Below are 16,957 nucleotides of genomic sequence, written 5' to 3' on the forward strand. Positions count from 1 at the left end.
AAATCTCTTTTATGCTCTGATGGCTTCCATCAAGTGGAATTACTGTGGGAATTCGATGAGATACTGCCAGTAGACTGTTTAATATAGGGACTGCACACAATATGAGCTCAATTATTGTCCACTGTTGTTACTACTATTGCTGCTGCTACTATTATTATATTGGAATCTATCTCTTTGAAAGAAATTAGAAACATTCATCACCTAAAATCAGAGTTTTGCACTTTACCTTTGGAACGTGACAGTGACTTTTTCTACTCTTGACCCTTTGGGTATCTCCACATTCCAGTCATTGGAAAATGACTACACGTGGTTACTCTCATGCCTAGATCTTCATTCTGTGGGATATAGGACAGGTTTGGAACCCAGAGCACAGGGGTCTTTCAGGTGTGGCGAGTTACACTCTTTGCCTCACTCTCCTGGCTGTTCATGTGGTGGGGTTGGCAGTAGAGCGTGGAGCAATGCTTAGCAGTCAGATGAGAGCTTACTAAGAAGGGTTCATTGAGGACCCTTCTTATTAACCTCCCCAGGGAGTTTGTGGAGGATTCTGGGAGCCTTTTGGAAGGAAGAGGTCATTGAAATATAAGACATTGTTGCTGGTGTTATCAACCATTGACTGAACAACCAGAGTCCTTTGCTTAGGTTCTAGAAGTTATACCAGGGGCTTTATGTCAATGCTTATTTCCAACTTATAAATAGCAAGAGCAGTGCAAAAATTATTTTGAAGCAAACTGGTTAGGAGATGATTTTGAAGAAGAAAACACTAGGAAAAAACAGAGTGATAAGTAACTGGTAAAAATCCTGCTAGACCAGGACTCTTCATTGTGGATACAGAGTGTCACTTTACTAAGTTACTAGGGTAACTAAGTTAAAACTTAATTCCTAAGGTAGAACGTATTCCCATTCAGCTTCTTTAAAGAGAAGTCTTGATAGCCACAGGGAATCAGATAATTTGAGCAGTTTGCTTTGCTTTGGTGGTGAAAATGTCACACTAAGTTTGATTCAACTCAAATCTCTCAACACACTTTTTGGGAGCCTACTATATGCCAGGCAATCTGATTGCTCTGGGGAAACAATAATCACAAGACATTTGTGTCTGTGTCCTCACAGAGCTTCTAGTTTAGGAATCAAGTCTATAGTCACATGATCAGTAAATCACTTAATTAGTCAATTGCAATTTTCCATGAAGGAAGACCATAGGCCACCTTGAAGAGTATAATACAGGGATTGACTTTACTTGGGGAGGTAAATGCCAGTCTCTGCTAAGGAAGGGGCATTTAATGGAATGGGACTCTCCAGAGACCCAGCAAAGGCAAAAGAGGGTTCAGGGTGAGTTAGGATTCCCAGCAACCTCCAGGGTTGTGGAGGACAGTAGAGGACAGTGTTTCAAGGAAGGGGCTGTAAGCCGTATCTAATATTTAGGTAAGTCAGAGAGAAGAGAGCTGCACATTAGTCATTGGACTATATGAAATAATTTTCCAAGCTTGGCATCGTGAATATTTGGGGGCTGGATAATTCTATGTCTTGGGTAGCTGTCCTGTGTGTTTTACGATGTTTAGCAGCATCCCTGGCCTCTACCCACTAGATCCCAGAAGCATTCCCCAGTTGTTATGACCAAAAATGTTTCCAGACATTGCCAAATGTCCCCTGTGGGCCCAGATTGCCCCTGGTTGAGAATGACTACCCTCTGATTTGCATTTTGGCTTTAGTCTTCCTTTCTTTTGGATCTCTTCTCTTTTGGGGTCATCTACTTCTAATCCATGTTCTCCCAAACTATTTTATGTATTGCTCTAAGCCCTTCTTCTTTCTGGCAACAGGCAAGGTAGAAAGAAATGAATGCCACAGACATGTGGTCACTGGTGTCAGGCACTGCTAGAACTGGGACAGCTAGAGGCCTGGGCACAGGCTGTTGGCTTTGGCAGCTGGGTGCTTGCCGGCAACCTATGAGAGGGGAGCAGGGGCGGAGGCCAAACTGCAAGGGATTAATGAGTGAGTGGGTGGTGAGGAAGCGGAGGTGGCAAACATAGAGGACTCTTTCAAGAGCACTAGGCAGTGACGGGAAGCGGAGTGATATAATGGTAGCCTGAGAAGGAAACAGCTTTTTTAAAATTAAAGGATAGACAAGCTGGAGTTTGTCAAGGACAAGAAACCAGTGAGACAGAAGGAGTGAGCATGCTGGTTTACATGGCTAATCCGCAGAAGATAAGGGGTATAGATGAACCTGGGGAGGAGTGGGGGTGCTAATTCCTCTGAGAAAGGAGGGGTTGGAAAGAGAATCAAGGAAGTGACATGAAAATGCTGAAATAGAGGTGGTTAATAGAGGTTGAAGGGAGTTCATTTTGAATGACCTTGAACTTCTTGGTGAAGGAGCAAGTCATTTCCTTGAGAAGCCTGAGTGGACCGAGGAAATGGTTAGACCGACATGGAAATTGGGATTGACAAAGTTTCTTGATTTTAAGGAACAATTCCAAGCTTCCCCCACTTCAGATTTAAATGTAAAGATGCTTCTAAAACTCGATGTCTTCATTTAATGTGGAAGTGTATTTTTTCCTTGACAAGCTGTTATAAAAATATGTGCATCTTTCAATGGAAGAGGTGTTAGAATTAAGAAAATGTAACAGTCACCCAGGAGTCACACAGGTCTCCTGGGGTATTAGAAACTCACAGTCAAGTCAATTGTTGCGGCCATGGTATTTACTTTAGGGACATCCCACAGCCTGGGAACCTGCACTGAGAAGACAGGATGACTGAGAATTGGAAAGGGGAGTAAATAGAAGTTATCAGTGCTTGCCCTGTGCTGGGGGCAACGAAAGGATTTTTCTCTCCTTTTCCCCCATGGTAAAGAAACTTAGCTCTATTAGGAATGGCCTATAATACAAGGGAGACTTTTTTTTTTTTTTTTTTTTTTTTTTTTGAGGTGGTGTTTCACTCTTGTTACCCAGGCTGGCACGATCTTGGTTCACTGCAACCTCCGCTTCCCAGGTTCAAGTGATTCTCCTGCCTCAGCCTCCCGAGTAGCTGGGATTACAGGCACGTGCCACCATGCCTGGCTAATTTTTTTATTTTTAGTAGAAATGGGGTTTCGCCATGTTGGCCAGGCTGGTCTCAAACTCCTGACCTCAGGTGATCCACCCGCCTCGGCCTCTCAAAGTGCTGGGATTACAGGCGTGAGCCACCACAGTCACGTGGGAGATTTTTTATGTTATTGCTCTTCGACACTATCTTTGTCTCAGAAGGAAGAGTTTCTCTTGCTCTTTGTAATCTCACAGAGCTCAATATTAATTTCACTCTCTCTCTGCCTTCTGAATTAACCACGTTCTGAATTCCAGTGGCCTTTCTCAGCTCTATATCTGTTGCAGACTGTATATTTTCGTTATTTTCAATTTGCTGCTATGTTCCTGCTGAATTAAAAAAAAATCACGATGTCCTTTATTATGTCACTTGGAAGGTAATTGTAGTCAGTATGTTGTATTATGGAAATTATTGTTATTTAAGAAGTATTCTGGTTCATATCCTACTTTAGGCTATTATTTTACAAAGTCAAAAAATGGCTTATAGATATGAAATGAAGGCTGTTACCATGTTGTATATTTTTGAATATACAAATACATATAAAATATAGTATATCTGAAATATAGTATATATATAAAATATAATATTTTTATAGTACATTATATATGTATATGTGTATTTTATACATATTTTGTATATATATGAAACAAAAATCATAATTAGTTGTTTGGCAGAAAGACTAGGCAACCCAGTCTCTAAATCACACGTGGTACTGCTACAAATTTGGTGCAGTCATTATACGGTGTTATAGACCAAGAGAGTGGATGAACCAGTAGCAAAAAAAAAATCATGTCATATAAAGCAAACTTCAGTATATTCAGAAATCTGGCATAATTACCATGTTTTGCAAAAGCCAGTGCTCTCCAATTTATATAATACAAATGACAAGTAAATAAGTGATATTTATGCAAAGAACTACTTTTAGAATATTTTATATGATTCAGCCCAGAGAATTCCTTCATTCTCATGAACATAAATCCATGCCATTTGCAGAAAATATTTCTACCCTAGTGAACAAATGTAATTAAAACTTATATTGACTATCCTGAGGAATTAGGAAGCTCTGAAAGATTTTCTAAGTTGTTGAAGATTTGGAAATGTTCAGCAGAAAATATCATCCTCTGTTGTATTTTCATTTGACATTGATAAAGCAGATATTCTGTTATGTTCAGTTACTACAAACATACTAGTCTGAAGCAGGATAGGCTAGGATCTGCTACAATAACAAATTATCCCAAAGCTTCAATGGCTTAGAGCAACAAAGGCTTATTTCTGTTCCCCAAGGATACATTTCTATTGTAGATTGGCAGGAAGTTCTTCATAATACTTTAGAATTCAGAAATGCTTTTCCTAATGCCTCAGAGATTTAGGATGATTGGGTAGCCACTATTTCCAATATTGCTAGTTGCCATGTTAAAACAAAAGAGAAGGGGGAATGCTAGAGGGTCTTACACCAGGAATTAGATGCTGGCCCCTGGGTGACATGTCACTTTCATTCATTACTTAATAGGCAGAACTAGTCACATGGCTTCATGCAACCACAAGAGGGCCAGAAAGTTCAGTCCCACCATGTGACCAGAAGTCAGACAGCCAAAAACATTTGGGAGCAGCATTTTTGACAACCATAATATCATTCCCTGAAACTTAAAAATAAGCATTGGTTTATTACGTTGCACAGAACATAGAATACTAAAAATAATTTGTCATGTTACTCCAAAATTATATGTGTAATTTTAAAATATCAGATAATAGGTGGGCAAAGTCTTCATAAATGGAAATGTACTGTACAAATTTCACAGTGTACATTTGTAGATACATATGTCAAATAATTAGGCATGGCATATAATTCTTTCCCAAAGTCTGACTTGAATCACGATTCTTTTCTTTCATCATGCCTTTCTCCTATTTTTGGTTAATTCATAGATAATGTCTAGCATACTTATCATACCTTACACTTAATTTTTACACTATTATGTAAAACATTAACTACATTTGAAAAGTTCCAAGTGATTTTGCAAAATTCCAGTGCTACTCAGGTCTAAAGTCACTTTCATGTTTTAGACATGGTTTTCTCATACGTATAAGAAGAAATGGAAAAATTTTAACTTGTCATGTTGCCATTATTAGTTATACTTCATGACCACAAATAAGCATTCATTTAAACACTTTTTTTTTAAATGCTGCCTACTTAGGTAGGCATTAGGGCACAGCTCATTTTTTGTATATATGTTATTTTAATACCTTCAGTATTGTTCATTTGCTTCCTCCTGTTTTATTCTTTAAATACAAAGTTTAAAGTGCAAACCCATAGCTCCTAAAGAAATATATAGTTTACTGATTAGTCAGCATAGTTGGATATATCCAGGGAGTATCTATCTAAGAAGTAGAGTCCTTTCAAAAAAGTTCCCAGGGAAGGTATAGAAGGCGAAAATTTTCTGCTTATTATTAGTACTCAGCCAGATTTTTCTGCAATTGTAGTTAACCCCTTTGGTAAACTTTAATGAAAATTATAATGCATATATTTGGGTGTAATTTAAAGGAATATCCTAGCACATTTGCTTGCATAAAAAGGCTTGCAACTTCACTTACTCATGCTTTCACACTTTTTCAGAAATGTTTTTTTTTTTTTTTGTTTTGCCTGTCATGTTTGCAATGCTAAATAAGTCTTTTTCTCAATAATGGTAAATATGTTTTTTAAAACTGAATGGCTCCTCTTCTCCCCTCCCTTTTTTTTTTTTTTATTTGTCTGACAGCGCTTCCCAACAGAGGACCATCTGATGATTCATAGGCACAAACATGAAATGACTTTGAAGTTTCCTTCAATAAAAACAGACAATATGTTATCAGGTAAGGAGCCATCAGGAAAAGAAGCTTTGGGTGATCAGATCCGTTCCATGCAAGGTACTTGTTCTTCTTGGTAAATTGTGCACCTTGAAAATACACGTTTCTAAGGTATAGCAGAAATATAATCAGGTAATATTCACCCAAGTGATTGAAGAGCGGCAACTTCTCATTTTCTAGAAAGTGAAATGAAATATTTATTACTATGCAACTTGGCTCTATATAAGTTGTTTTAAAAATTACATACCTGGTTGGGCGCTATGGCTCACACCTGTAATCCCAGCAGTTTGGGAGGCTGAGGTGGGTGGATCACTTGAGGTCAGGAGTTCGAGTGAGACTAGCCTGGTCAACATGGTGAAACCCCATCTCTACAAAAAATACAAAAATTAGCCGGGCATGGTGGGATGCACCTGTAATCCCAGCTACTCGGGAGGCTGAGGCACGAGAATCGCTTGAACCTGGGAGGTGGAGGTTGCAGTGAGCTGAGATCAGGCCACTGCACTCCAGCCTGGGCAACACAGCAAGACTCCATCTCAAAAAAAAAATTACATACCTGTAATCACACTCAAGCAACAAATGTTAATTGGGCATCTATGCACACTGCACTGTTCTGTGAGCCATGGGAAATGCAAAGATTGATATGCTTCCTGTCCTCAAGGATATCACAATATAGCATGCATATGAAAACTTAGCTAAAATAAAGGATCATCCATGACATATACAAATGAGTATTTTAAGGAAAAGGTGCTATGCAACTTTGGTAGAATGAGCTCTCTTTTTGGATTGAGATGGTCAGTGAAGGTGTCCTTAGGAAACAATACCTGCCTCGTATGTGGGAGATTAAATGAGAGAATGTATGGAAACGGCAAGTGCTCAGCAAATGTGAGCAGAAATAAATAATACCAATAATCCATCAGCTAATTGTGATTTCTTCTGATTTTGAGAGTAGTATGGTAAATTAGAAAAAGTGCAGGGACAGGAGTGAGGAACCTGAACTCTATCCTGGGCTTTGCCTCACCTGGCCATGACCTTGAGCTACTTATTGAACCTTTTTGGGCTTCAGTTTCTTTTCCCAAAAAATGGGAATGATTGTATCTGCCAAGTCTGTTTCACAGGCTTATTGTGGAGATTCAATGAAAGAATGTAAGGAAAAGTGTTGCATAAATCCTAGCAGGATAATCAAACAGTTTCCTGTTACTCTTCTTAGGCTAGAAATTTTTCACCTTAGCCCTTCTCTCCTTAGCACACCTATGGATATGTTTTAAATGTATTAGAAGAGAAACAAACTGTACTGCCAGGCCTGGCTCATGTAATTTAGTGTTTCTATGTTACTTTAATTTTAAAAGTGCTTTGTTATTACAATTTTTTAAAATTCTTTTTAAAAAATTTTATTTCAAGTTCTGGGAAACATGTGCAGGACATCACTATTATCAATAATCCTCTACGAGTTTTGTCAGACAGGTTATTATAACCCATTGTTACTGACAGAGGAGAAAGGGCACAGGTGATGGAGCTTCTGTCCCAGGCTCAGAACACAGGGAAAAGATGAGGGCCCTTGATGCTGCAGTCCTAACCCACTGACCCGCACATGGCTACTGCATCATCAGACTTTGCCACTTTATAGACACGGTCAAATTCTCCCAGTACCCCCGGTGTCAGAGCCATCCACACATCCAGTGACTTGTTGATAGTGCCAATGTGCTCTGGCTTGGAAGACTCCAAGTTCAAAGGCAGCCTCTGCCCTTCTCTTCACCCACCACTCGCCACCTGTCAGCCTCTGTTCGTTGTTGTTTTTCTATGAGCTTGCTCTTTAAAAATTGTTTGTTCTTTCTTTAAGTCTACAAACAGAGATGGAGAAACTCAAATTCATAAGAATTATAACAGCCTAGAAGGATTAGGAAGGATGGCCTATTCTTTTGTTTTGTATCCATCATGTTCTGTAGAGTCCCTGTAGTATAACTTAATGGTTCATCAGTGAGCATAGATACACAAGTAGCAAGCTTGTAGACTCTGCAATTCCCAATATTTAAATTCAAAAGTTCTCCCTTTATTTTTCCCAAATTGGATCCCTCAAATAGGTTGCCTGGTGGTAAAGGAGTGGGAGGTGAGTTTAGGGAATGATGATTATGTAGAGAGATTACTACTATAGTGTAAGTACCAGAGCAGTCTTTCAGGCAGGCTGCCAGGATGGTCCTCTAAGGAGCCCCATCTGAAAGTCTGAGAAAGAGCAGCTGAAGATGTGTGAACACTGAAATGAAGCATTTTTCTATATAGTGCCTAAAGCAGGTTTTTTTGGTTAATCTCTTGCAGCTTTGCAATTGTTCTTACCGGATCCTTATTAATTTGAGGCTGTTGCTGCCAATCACTGGCAGTGCCAGGAGGAAAATTATTTGGAGAAAAGTAACTCTAATTTTTATTATGTCAAATTTAGAATGAGAAAATGAAGAGAGAAATAAATATGAGGAAAAACAGCATGAGTAATATATTGACATATTTTCTTTTGCTTTCTCATGGTTTATGTTGAGGTTGGTGTGAGGCCATTTAATACTCCTAATGAAATGAAGTGCTAAATTTTAAAACTTGCTACCCACTTTGCATGTTCTTAGTTTCATAGAATTTTCTTACTGGAAGGGAATGCAGAGCTATACAGTCTGGATGAATTTCTTTGCACTTAGAGAACTCGATGTAATATACCAACATTGTTCATCCTGAATTATAATAGGCTATTGTGTTGGGCATTTTTAGTTTGTTATTTTTTAATTTTTTGCCTAGGAAATCCTTCAATGTTTATTTTCTCAAGCCTCATTTTCCATAATGCTAATTGTGGCATATTGGATTATGATTACACATATGACAAGATTTTACTTGACTGTTGCCTGATTTAAATTTGATTTATTAAAAGCTTCAGAGTATATTTTTATTAAAACTATGTTCATAGGCCAAATTAGTTTGTAATTATATTTTGTCATACTGTCCATGATGAGTTTTAGTATCTTATGAGTTTGAAAATTAGTTTCTCTTTTATTTTATGTGTTTATGTGATATTAGAATACTTTTTTTTCTTAAAAGATTGCTAGAACTCACACTAAAGCCTTCTGGTCCTGGAAAAGAAACAAACATGCTCATTAAAATTTTATTTACTTTATCATATTTTGTGGCCTCTCATGAAGATGAATGATTTTATATGACTTGCAATATAGTAACAATGATAATAAAAATAATGTAAATCAAAACATCAGGGCAAAAATCTTCAAGTTCCTCCTGGACTATTTTTTCAAGCAATATTCAATTACACATTTTATTTCAGATGAGTTGAGGCTTGTCATATTTTAAGAAGATAAAATATAATAGATATTTATATGACAAACTTCAGAATATCTGGTTAACCTTTATTTTGGAAAATTTTGGAAAATCACCTTATCCTTAATTAGTTGTAACTATTGTAGTTGGGGAAGGCATTAATATGTCACAGATATACTCTAAGTTTCCAACAGGTAGAAAGATCAGAAATAATTTCACAGCTTTATCATAAGGTCCATTTCATTTAGGCCAGGTAGAGTCACTCCTAAAAAGTGATTGTAAATGATTTTTGACATGCCATCAGGTAAGGTATTAAAAGTGACAGTCTCCGTGTTTTAGTAGAATAAGCCCTATCTTCTGGATAGACAGTAAACATAAACCCCTTATTCAAAGGGACAGAGTAGAGACACAAATGGAGACGACAGCGTTGGACTTTGAGAGTCCAAGACTCCCTTTGAGAGACTTGCACAACCCTTCGCCTGGGTCCTCCCATCTTTATTTGGTCCATGTGATGCATTTCTAGAGTCCTAATGTGATGATGGATGTGAATTGTTCCTTCAGCTGTTCTCATTGTGAAGAAGGATAATTTCATAGTAAGGGAAGTCGTGATGTAGAAGGTTTTTGAGTGCCAAGTTTGAAGTGGGAATGTGTAGAGGACAATGCACATCCGCAGGCAGCTTTCAAAATTAACAGCTATTATGTTATGCAATGTTTGGTTTGAAAATCATGATCAAATTTCAGTATAGTGGTAAAGAGGGTGGTGTTTGAGTCTACTTCCCTGGTACTATGGGTAGGTACCTAGGAATTGGCAAATCTTGCCTTGTTAAATGTCCCCACCCTGAGTTCTTTATAGAGTTCCTGGGTTCTGTGCGGGGGCGGGTGCGGGGAAAGACCCAGAATGAGAATCAAAGTGCAATCTTATTTATAGCTGAACAAACAAATAATATTCCAAATAAGAATTCCTATTAAAACAAAAACTCAAATGGAGCACATGACTTTTTCTCCATCTCCACTGTAAATCTTGATACCAGCAAGTTCAATCTTTCCTGTGGAGAAAGATTGAGACAGCCCTCCAAGGTAGGGCTGTGTGTGCACATGTGTCCTCTCATGTGCTCACACGTGTGTGTGTGTGACCTAGAAGATGATAGATTGTGTTGCCTTCAGGGAGAGGGGAAGATAAAGTTCAAGGGTGTTGTGGATCTTTCTCACAAGGTAAAACCCAATTGACAGACATCTCAGGTGGGAAGCGTAAGATAAGAAAGACACACGTAACTGTGTGTCTTTTGTTTTCTTTTGTTTTGAGATGGAGTTTCCCTCTTGTTGCCCAGGCTGGAGTGCAATGGCGCTATCTCAGCTCACTGCAACCTCCGCCTCCTGGGTTCAAGTGATTTTCCTGCCTCAGCCTCCTGAGTAGCTGGGGTTAGAGGCATGCACCACCACACCCGGCTAATTTTGCATTTTTAGTAGAAACGGGGTTTCTCGATGTTTGTTAGGCTGGTCTCGAACTCCCAACCTCAGATGATCTGCCCTGCTTGGCCTCCCAAAGTGCTGGGATTACAGGCGTGAGCCACAGCACCTGGCCAACTGTGTGTCTTTTAAATGCCTCGGTAGCCTACCCGCTGACATTCTGGCCCAGCTAATGCTACAGGCAACTGGTCTGTGCTTGGAAGGAGGTTAGGGCAGGCACCAGTCAAGGCATAGGAAGAGGGACTGAAGTTGCTCTTCTACCGCCATGTGATTCGTTCATTCAGCAAACACTCATTGAGTGCCTACAATAAGTGTTAATTGCTGCATCGAACAAGACAGGTGAGGTCTCTTTTTTCATGAAACTTACTACTCAAGTGGGGTGCAGAGGAAGGGAGATAATAAATAACAGCAAAAAACTCAGATAAGTAAATAAGTATCAGTTAGTGACAAGTGCTATGATGAAGATAAAACATGATTGTGATAGCAAGTGACCAGCAGGAAAGGGGATCAGGAAAGGCCTCTAGGAACTTTAGGCTCAGGGGTCCTTTCTCCCTGACCCCTGAATGTGGTGGGACTGGATGTGGGTAAGACCACAAGACCAAGTGTGGCACAGCTGACTACATCTTGAGCTGACACTGAAGAAAGGCAGGAAAGACTGGCTTCTTCATTCCATCTTCCTTCATTCATCAGATTCTCAGGACTCACCATTTGATAGGGAGCATCTAACATGAATGACAGTATAGTCCTTCAGAACCCGACTGTGTCCCGGGATTAGGTCTAGAATCAGGGCCCAGCTCTAGCTCCAGGCTCTAAACCTAACTCTCACCATGGAGAAAGCAAGAAAGTAATTCAGGGAAGTAAAACATTTGTTCCCAAGAGGCTAATCGTGATCCAATCACAGAACCCAAATCCACTGCTCATGGTTCTTTGCCACAAGAGTCTATTTAATAATCCCTGGCCATTTTAAGGGGGAAGCCAGAGGGAAGATGGCATATCTCACTCCAAATTCTTTTTAGAATGAGTTAGGATATTGTAAAAACTGAGTAAATAAATCACACGCGCGCACGTGCACACACATACACACACACACGACCCATACTTACCTCTTCTTCTTGGCAATTCCATTGATAGTAAAGGTATATAGTAACTTCCCACTGTGTGAATTAATTGGATCTTTATGGAGCAGAGGGTGGGGGAGATGGCTTGCACCAGAGGGCAGCATGGTAATAATACTAGCTACCATTTATTGCCTTCCCTTTTACCAGTCATTGAGCCCTGTGCTTTACATACATTAGGTCATTCAATCCTTACCACTTTTTTTTTCATATGAGGAAACAAGATCAAAGGAATAAGTAGTTTGCTCAAAGTCCATATGTGTCTGTAATTTTTTTTACCATACACCTAGATGTGTGAGCTATACATACTAAGAACACATTTTGGTCTCAGTTGTATGTTTGGATATAAATCCTGAACTACTTTTTCTTATATTATTGGTATCTCTTTAATAGTTATCCAATGGAGAAAATAATCAAAAGTTTTTAGGAGATTCTTCTAACACATAAGCATTGCAAAGAACAAAGAGTTGTGGTTTAAAATCAGATTGTCTCATCCATTGTGACAAATAGAATGTAAGTGGCACTGGCATTTATAGGAATTGTTCGTTTCTTGTCCATGTTCTTAGCTGGTCAAGCAAAATGGAATTTTGAATAATTCCCCTGAATCCTTTGGAGGCCTTGCTCTGTAGTATTCTTTTTTTATATGAAAAGCTTGCTTGCAGTCTTTGTTCTACCTGGAAACCAGTCCCCTTTGACTAAGAGTACAGGAGAACTCAGGCAATCAGGGACTCAGTGGAAAGTTAAGCATTAGCTTCTGCTATTTAGGACAATTTTTGATAATAAAATCACCTTGGGTCCCCTAGTTCACTCAGCCAGCAGACTTGATCTCTTGGTGTTAATAACCCTTCTTACTAGCTTAGCCTCAGTAAAGCAAATTGAAATTGTGGCTTGATTGCAGTTGGAACACTTGGGGTAGCTCATGGTTGATCGTGAGTAGGTGTAGAATATAAAATTGGTTACTTTAAATCTAAAATGGTGTATTTTGGAGCTAGTTAAGCATGTGTTGTAAGAGACACCTTTGTCAGAGCATTGTCTAATGGACTCACAGGCACTTGCAAGAGCATCTAGTCCAACAGTTATCTATCTTGGCAATGAATGGATGCCAGCATATGAGTCAAGAGTGTGAGAGGGTGTTCCATCTCCCGACTGACCTGGATCACCCTGGCCAGGATGGTTTTTAAGCATTCCACATCCATTGCTTAAAAACCAGGTTTGCCTTGGTTTGTCCCATTGTAGCACTGCCTTTCAGGACAGATGCAGGGAAATAGTAACATCAGTGTTACTGAGAGACTCCTATTATATATTCACACTCAATAAAAGGCACATTTATTGCAAAGAAGTCTAAAGTTCCATGGAATTCTGTGAGTTGTTATTGATTATCGCTCTTACAAAGGATTATGTATATTAAAATTCATTTAATGTAAATTATCCTAAATTAGGACTCTATTAAAATTTAGATAGGGACTAAGTTGGAGTATTTTAAAGAAACCATTTGCTGAAATATTTATGAGATAAATGTAACCAATAAAATAATATCAAAAGTACCTAAGAAAAATACCTTTTTAGATAACTCTAACTCTTACTAAAATAGATATACTAATTCCAATATTTTTCTCCATTGATTTGAATGGCCCTCTTGAGGAATTCCATTAGCCCACATTTTTGTTTGGTTGAATCTGAGTCATGCAAATAATAAAAATGCATCGCCTTTAAAGAATATCCTGTAATTACATGGCCGCTAATTCAAAATAACCTTTATTGTAACTAATGAGGCCTTTTACAGTATTACTAGCCACTATCAGTTTCATACCATATGATGTAACATTATTTTCACAGTCCTTTAGTAATACCATAGTTGAGAATATCAGACCAATAGGAAAGAACATTTTGCTTAGGAAGTTAATATTCTTTTCTGGTATATGATGGGGACCCTGCATTTTCATTTCTTTTCTTTTTTAAATTGGTGATTTGTCACTTTGACTTTTTTAACCATTGAGAAAAATGAAACAGAAAAACACATAATTCAAATGCAGCTTGGAAAGGGAGTAAGGTAGCAATCTATTATTAAATGTAGAGCAGACTAAATGCTTTTTAAGAGAAGAATCGGATTTCAGAATTTGGCATTTTCCTTGTCATTTAGTTTTATGTTGGAATAATTGCACTTGGTGGGCTGAAGCTGCTGGTGCTAGGCAGACTATGAACTGATAGGAAGCGCTGAGAGTCGCATATGCATTTAGCCGTATGCTTGTCTGCCCAGCTGATAATGTGACTGATCAGGTCATTCCTAATTCATATGGCCAAGTTTGTAGCACTCTGCTGGATCAATGCATAAGTAGTCTCAGCAAGGCAAGTATCCTGTACCTACCAATTTACAGAGGCAGTGATTCCATGATGTGGAAATTGTGTCATATAATTTGATTGGTAATTGATAATCCTAACAACTTTTGGTTCTTTTGAAATATTTTGGAATCATTCATATCACTCACCAATAGAACTGCATTGCAATCCTGCTGACTCCTATCTTACAGGAACAGTTTTGCAACTAAAACACCTGAGAAAACATCACATAAGATAATGGAAATATTAGACTTCCCATGATCAGTGGGAATGGAGTTTGCCAGTTTTTAATCTTCCTTTTATCCCTTTATGCTTCTTTGCTGGAGATTTAGAAGTTGAGGGCCATGATTCACAGAGAGGTAAAGAGAACAGTCATCCTAGCAGCCTCTCTCAGGCTCCTGAACTCCGAGATGAGGTCATGAGATGGTCCATGAAATTGAATTCAAGCTGGCATGTGAGAGCCCAAGCCCCAAGCAAAGTTGAGCGATGTTTTCTGTCTGCTCTTAAAAATATTACTCCCAGATACCAGTATACACCTACACACATGAACAAAGGAGGCTGTGGGAGGATGGCACAGGCATGGGATTGACACAGTCCAGCATCAGCAGTCTTTTCAGCCACGGAGAAATGAAAAGCTCTGGGGCCAGGGGAGCCACAGACAGCAAAGACAACTGCTTCCCTCCCACCCCCAGAGCAGAAGGACCAGAAAAAGGTCCCAGGGCTGTTACCAAATGTGATTTTCTTTGCTGTAGGATATAGTTAGAGAAAAGCAAAGTTGATATCCACATTTGGAATAGATAAGGCACACTGTCCCAAATTTTTAATTCATTTTCTTTTTGTGAGTGAGCTATTCTTTCCAGTTACAACAAGAACCAGAAAATGGGGCTTAACTTTTGTTTTAACATTTATAAGAATTAATACAAGGTCTCTTGTTATCTTTGATCTCACATGGTACCAGTTCCAAGTAAGCCAGAAAATGTGCAGATGTTAAAAAAAGGGGGCAGCTAAATCTATCAACACACGAATGCCTTGTCAAATAACCATTTCTGCTGAAATTAGACCTGAAGATGGTGGGCAATATCCATGGCCAAAAATTAAAATTCTTGCAAATCACACCTTCTTTAGAGCCAAGAACAGGCACCAGTCGGCTCCAGCACCAGTGATTTCTAGATCCTAAATAATAATGGCGGATACTCTGTTGGTGGATAATATCAAACGTGTGCTCATTGAGTAGGGATAGGAGGCCCTTGGGGGGTTTACAGGAACTGGTTTCAATAAGAACTCAAAGCCAAGACGATTTTTTCAGGCCTTCCACCTTCCACTCACTGTTCTTTTAGTGCTTCAACTACAGTGGGGACCATCTGAATGAGAGAAGGGAATAACCCCAATCTCAAACCAAACTAAAAACAAGTAACTTTTGAGTTTGAGAGTTGAAAGTTTTTTTGTGTGTGTTATTGCTTTTGTAAATCTGAAGTGGTACTGCATAAACACCTGTGTGTTACCCTCTCCAGAGAGTCTGCAAATAGCACACCAGGTTCCCAGGAGACCCAAGCACCAGGGCAAATGCGAGAAGGAACTCTTACCCACTTCTCTCACTGTCTCACATATCCTTGGGGATTTCTTTGACAAGAAAGATTGGCACCAAAAGGAGTTTTAAAAAACCTCCTTTGCAACATTTGTCATATTTTGGTGTTTGGTTCCCTTGCTGAGTTGGTTTGCTGAAAGAAAGGAGTGCCTTTGCATGGACTCACTGCCTCTGTAAATTGGTAGGTATGGGATACTTGCCTTGCTGAGACTACTTGTGGATCGATCCAGCAGAGTGCTACAAACGTGGCCTTATGAATTAGGAATTACCCCATCAGTCACATTATCAGGCCTGGGGCAGGTCTCATTTTCTTCATAGGTAAAAGAGGAAAAATAATTTTTACATAATATGGTTGGTGTAAACACTAATTAGATGCTGTGTGCAAAGCACTTAGCATCATGCCTAGCATGATGTAAGCACCCAATAAATGGAAGAATATGTGCTTATGCACATGTGCACACACACACACACGCAGACACATGCACACATGCACACACACACGTGCACACACATGCAAACACACACACCCTTTTATTTTCACTCTCAGACCTTGTCTATATACCTTCTATTCAGAAAACTTCTTTATCTGTATAGCAAGCCCTTGCCTCTGACCTATTAGTATCACACTTCCAGCTGTTACTTTTGTTCCCATTTCACTATCCTTTAAATAGTCACATATTTCTTTGGCCTATGAACAGTGACTTTTAAAGCTAACCCATTATGATGGTGATTTTAGGATTTATAGGATCATATAACTTTAGAAATTTTTTTGAAAGATGAGGAATATGAAGTCCAGAGAATATAGGTAAATTCCCCCATATTACAGTATTCTCAAATCTAGATTTCTGGGTTGTCAAAATTGTCTTCTGCATACACAACAGAGCCCTTTGGATCAGGGAGGGCAAAGCACATTTAGATAAAGAAGGGATTGTGTCTGAAGGTAAGAGAGGACTTAGTAGTGATAAGATGGTTGCAAATTGTGTGACCTTGTACAAGGAAGCTTGTTTCTTCATTTATAAAATAGTATCAACACTTGCTGCCTCATAGAATCATGCAAGATCTAGATTGTAGACAATGTGGGTGAAAATGTTTGTAAATTGCAAAATCCTGCATAAAAAGTTTTTCTTCTATAAATACACAATAGTTATATGTATATATTAGGGACCTAGGTGTATATTTGTGCATCTTAATAAATAAATTAGTTGCTAATAAAACAATTTTCATCAAAACCCACTCTTTCACA

General features: G+C 38.8%; 1 protein-coding gene across 3 annotated transcripts in view; it reads left to right on the forward strand.

Moving 5' to 3' along the window:
• CREB5 (cAMP responsive element binding protein 5) overlaps window positions 1-16,957 on the forward strand; it is a 416,185-nt gene that overhangs the window by 78,514 nt on the left and 320,714 nt on the right. For all 3 annotated transcript variants that reach the window (XM_050783192.1, XM_050783193.1, XM_050783194.1), the window contains exon 3: window positions 5,823-5,916. In XM_050783192.1, the coding sequence (XP_050639149.1) occupies window positions 5,823-5,916 (94 nt within the window). The remainder of the gene's footprint in view (window positions 1-5,822; window positions 5,917-16,957) is intronic.

Source organism: Macaca thibetana, chromosome 3 (assembly GCF_024542745.1).
Source record: "Macaca thibetana thibetana isolate TM-01 chromosome 3, ASM2454274v1, whole genome shotgun sequence".
NCBI lineage: Eukaryota > Metazoa > Chordata > Mammalia > Primates > Cercopithecidae > Macaca > Macaca thibetana.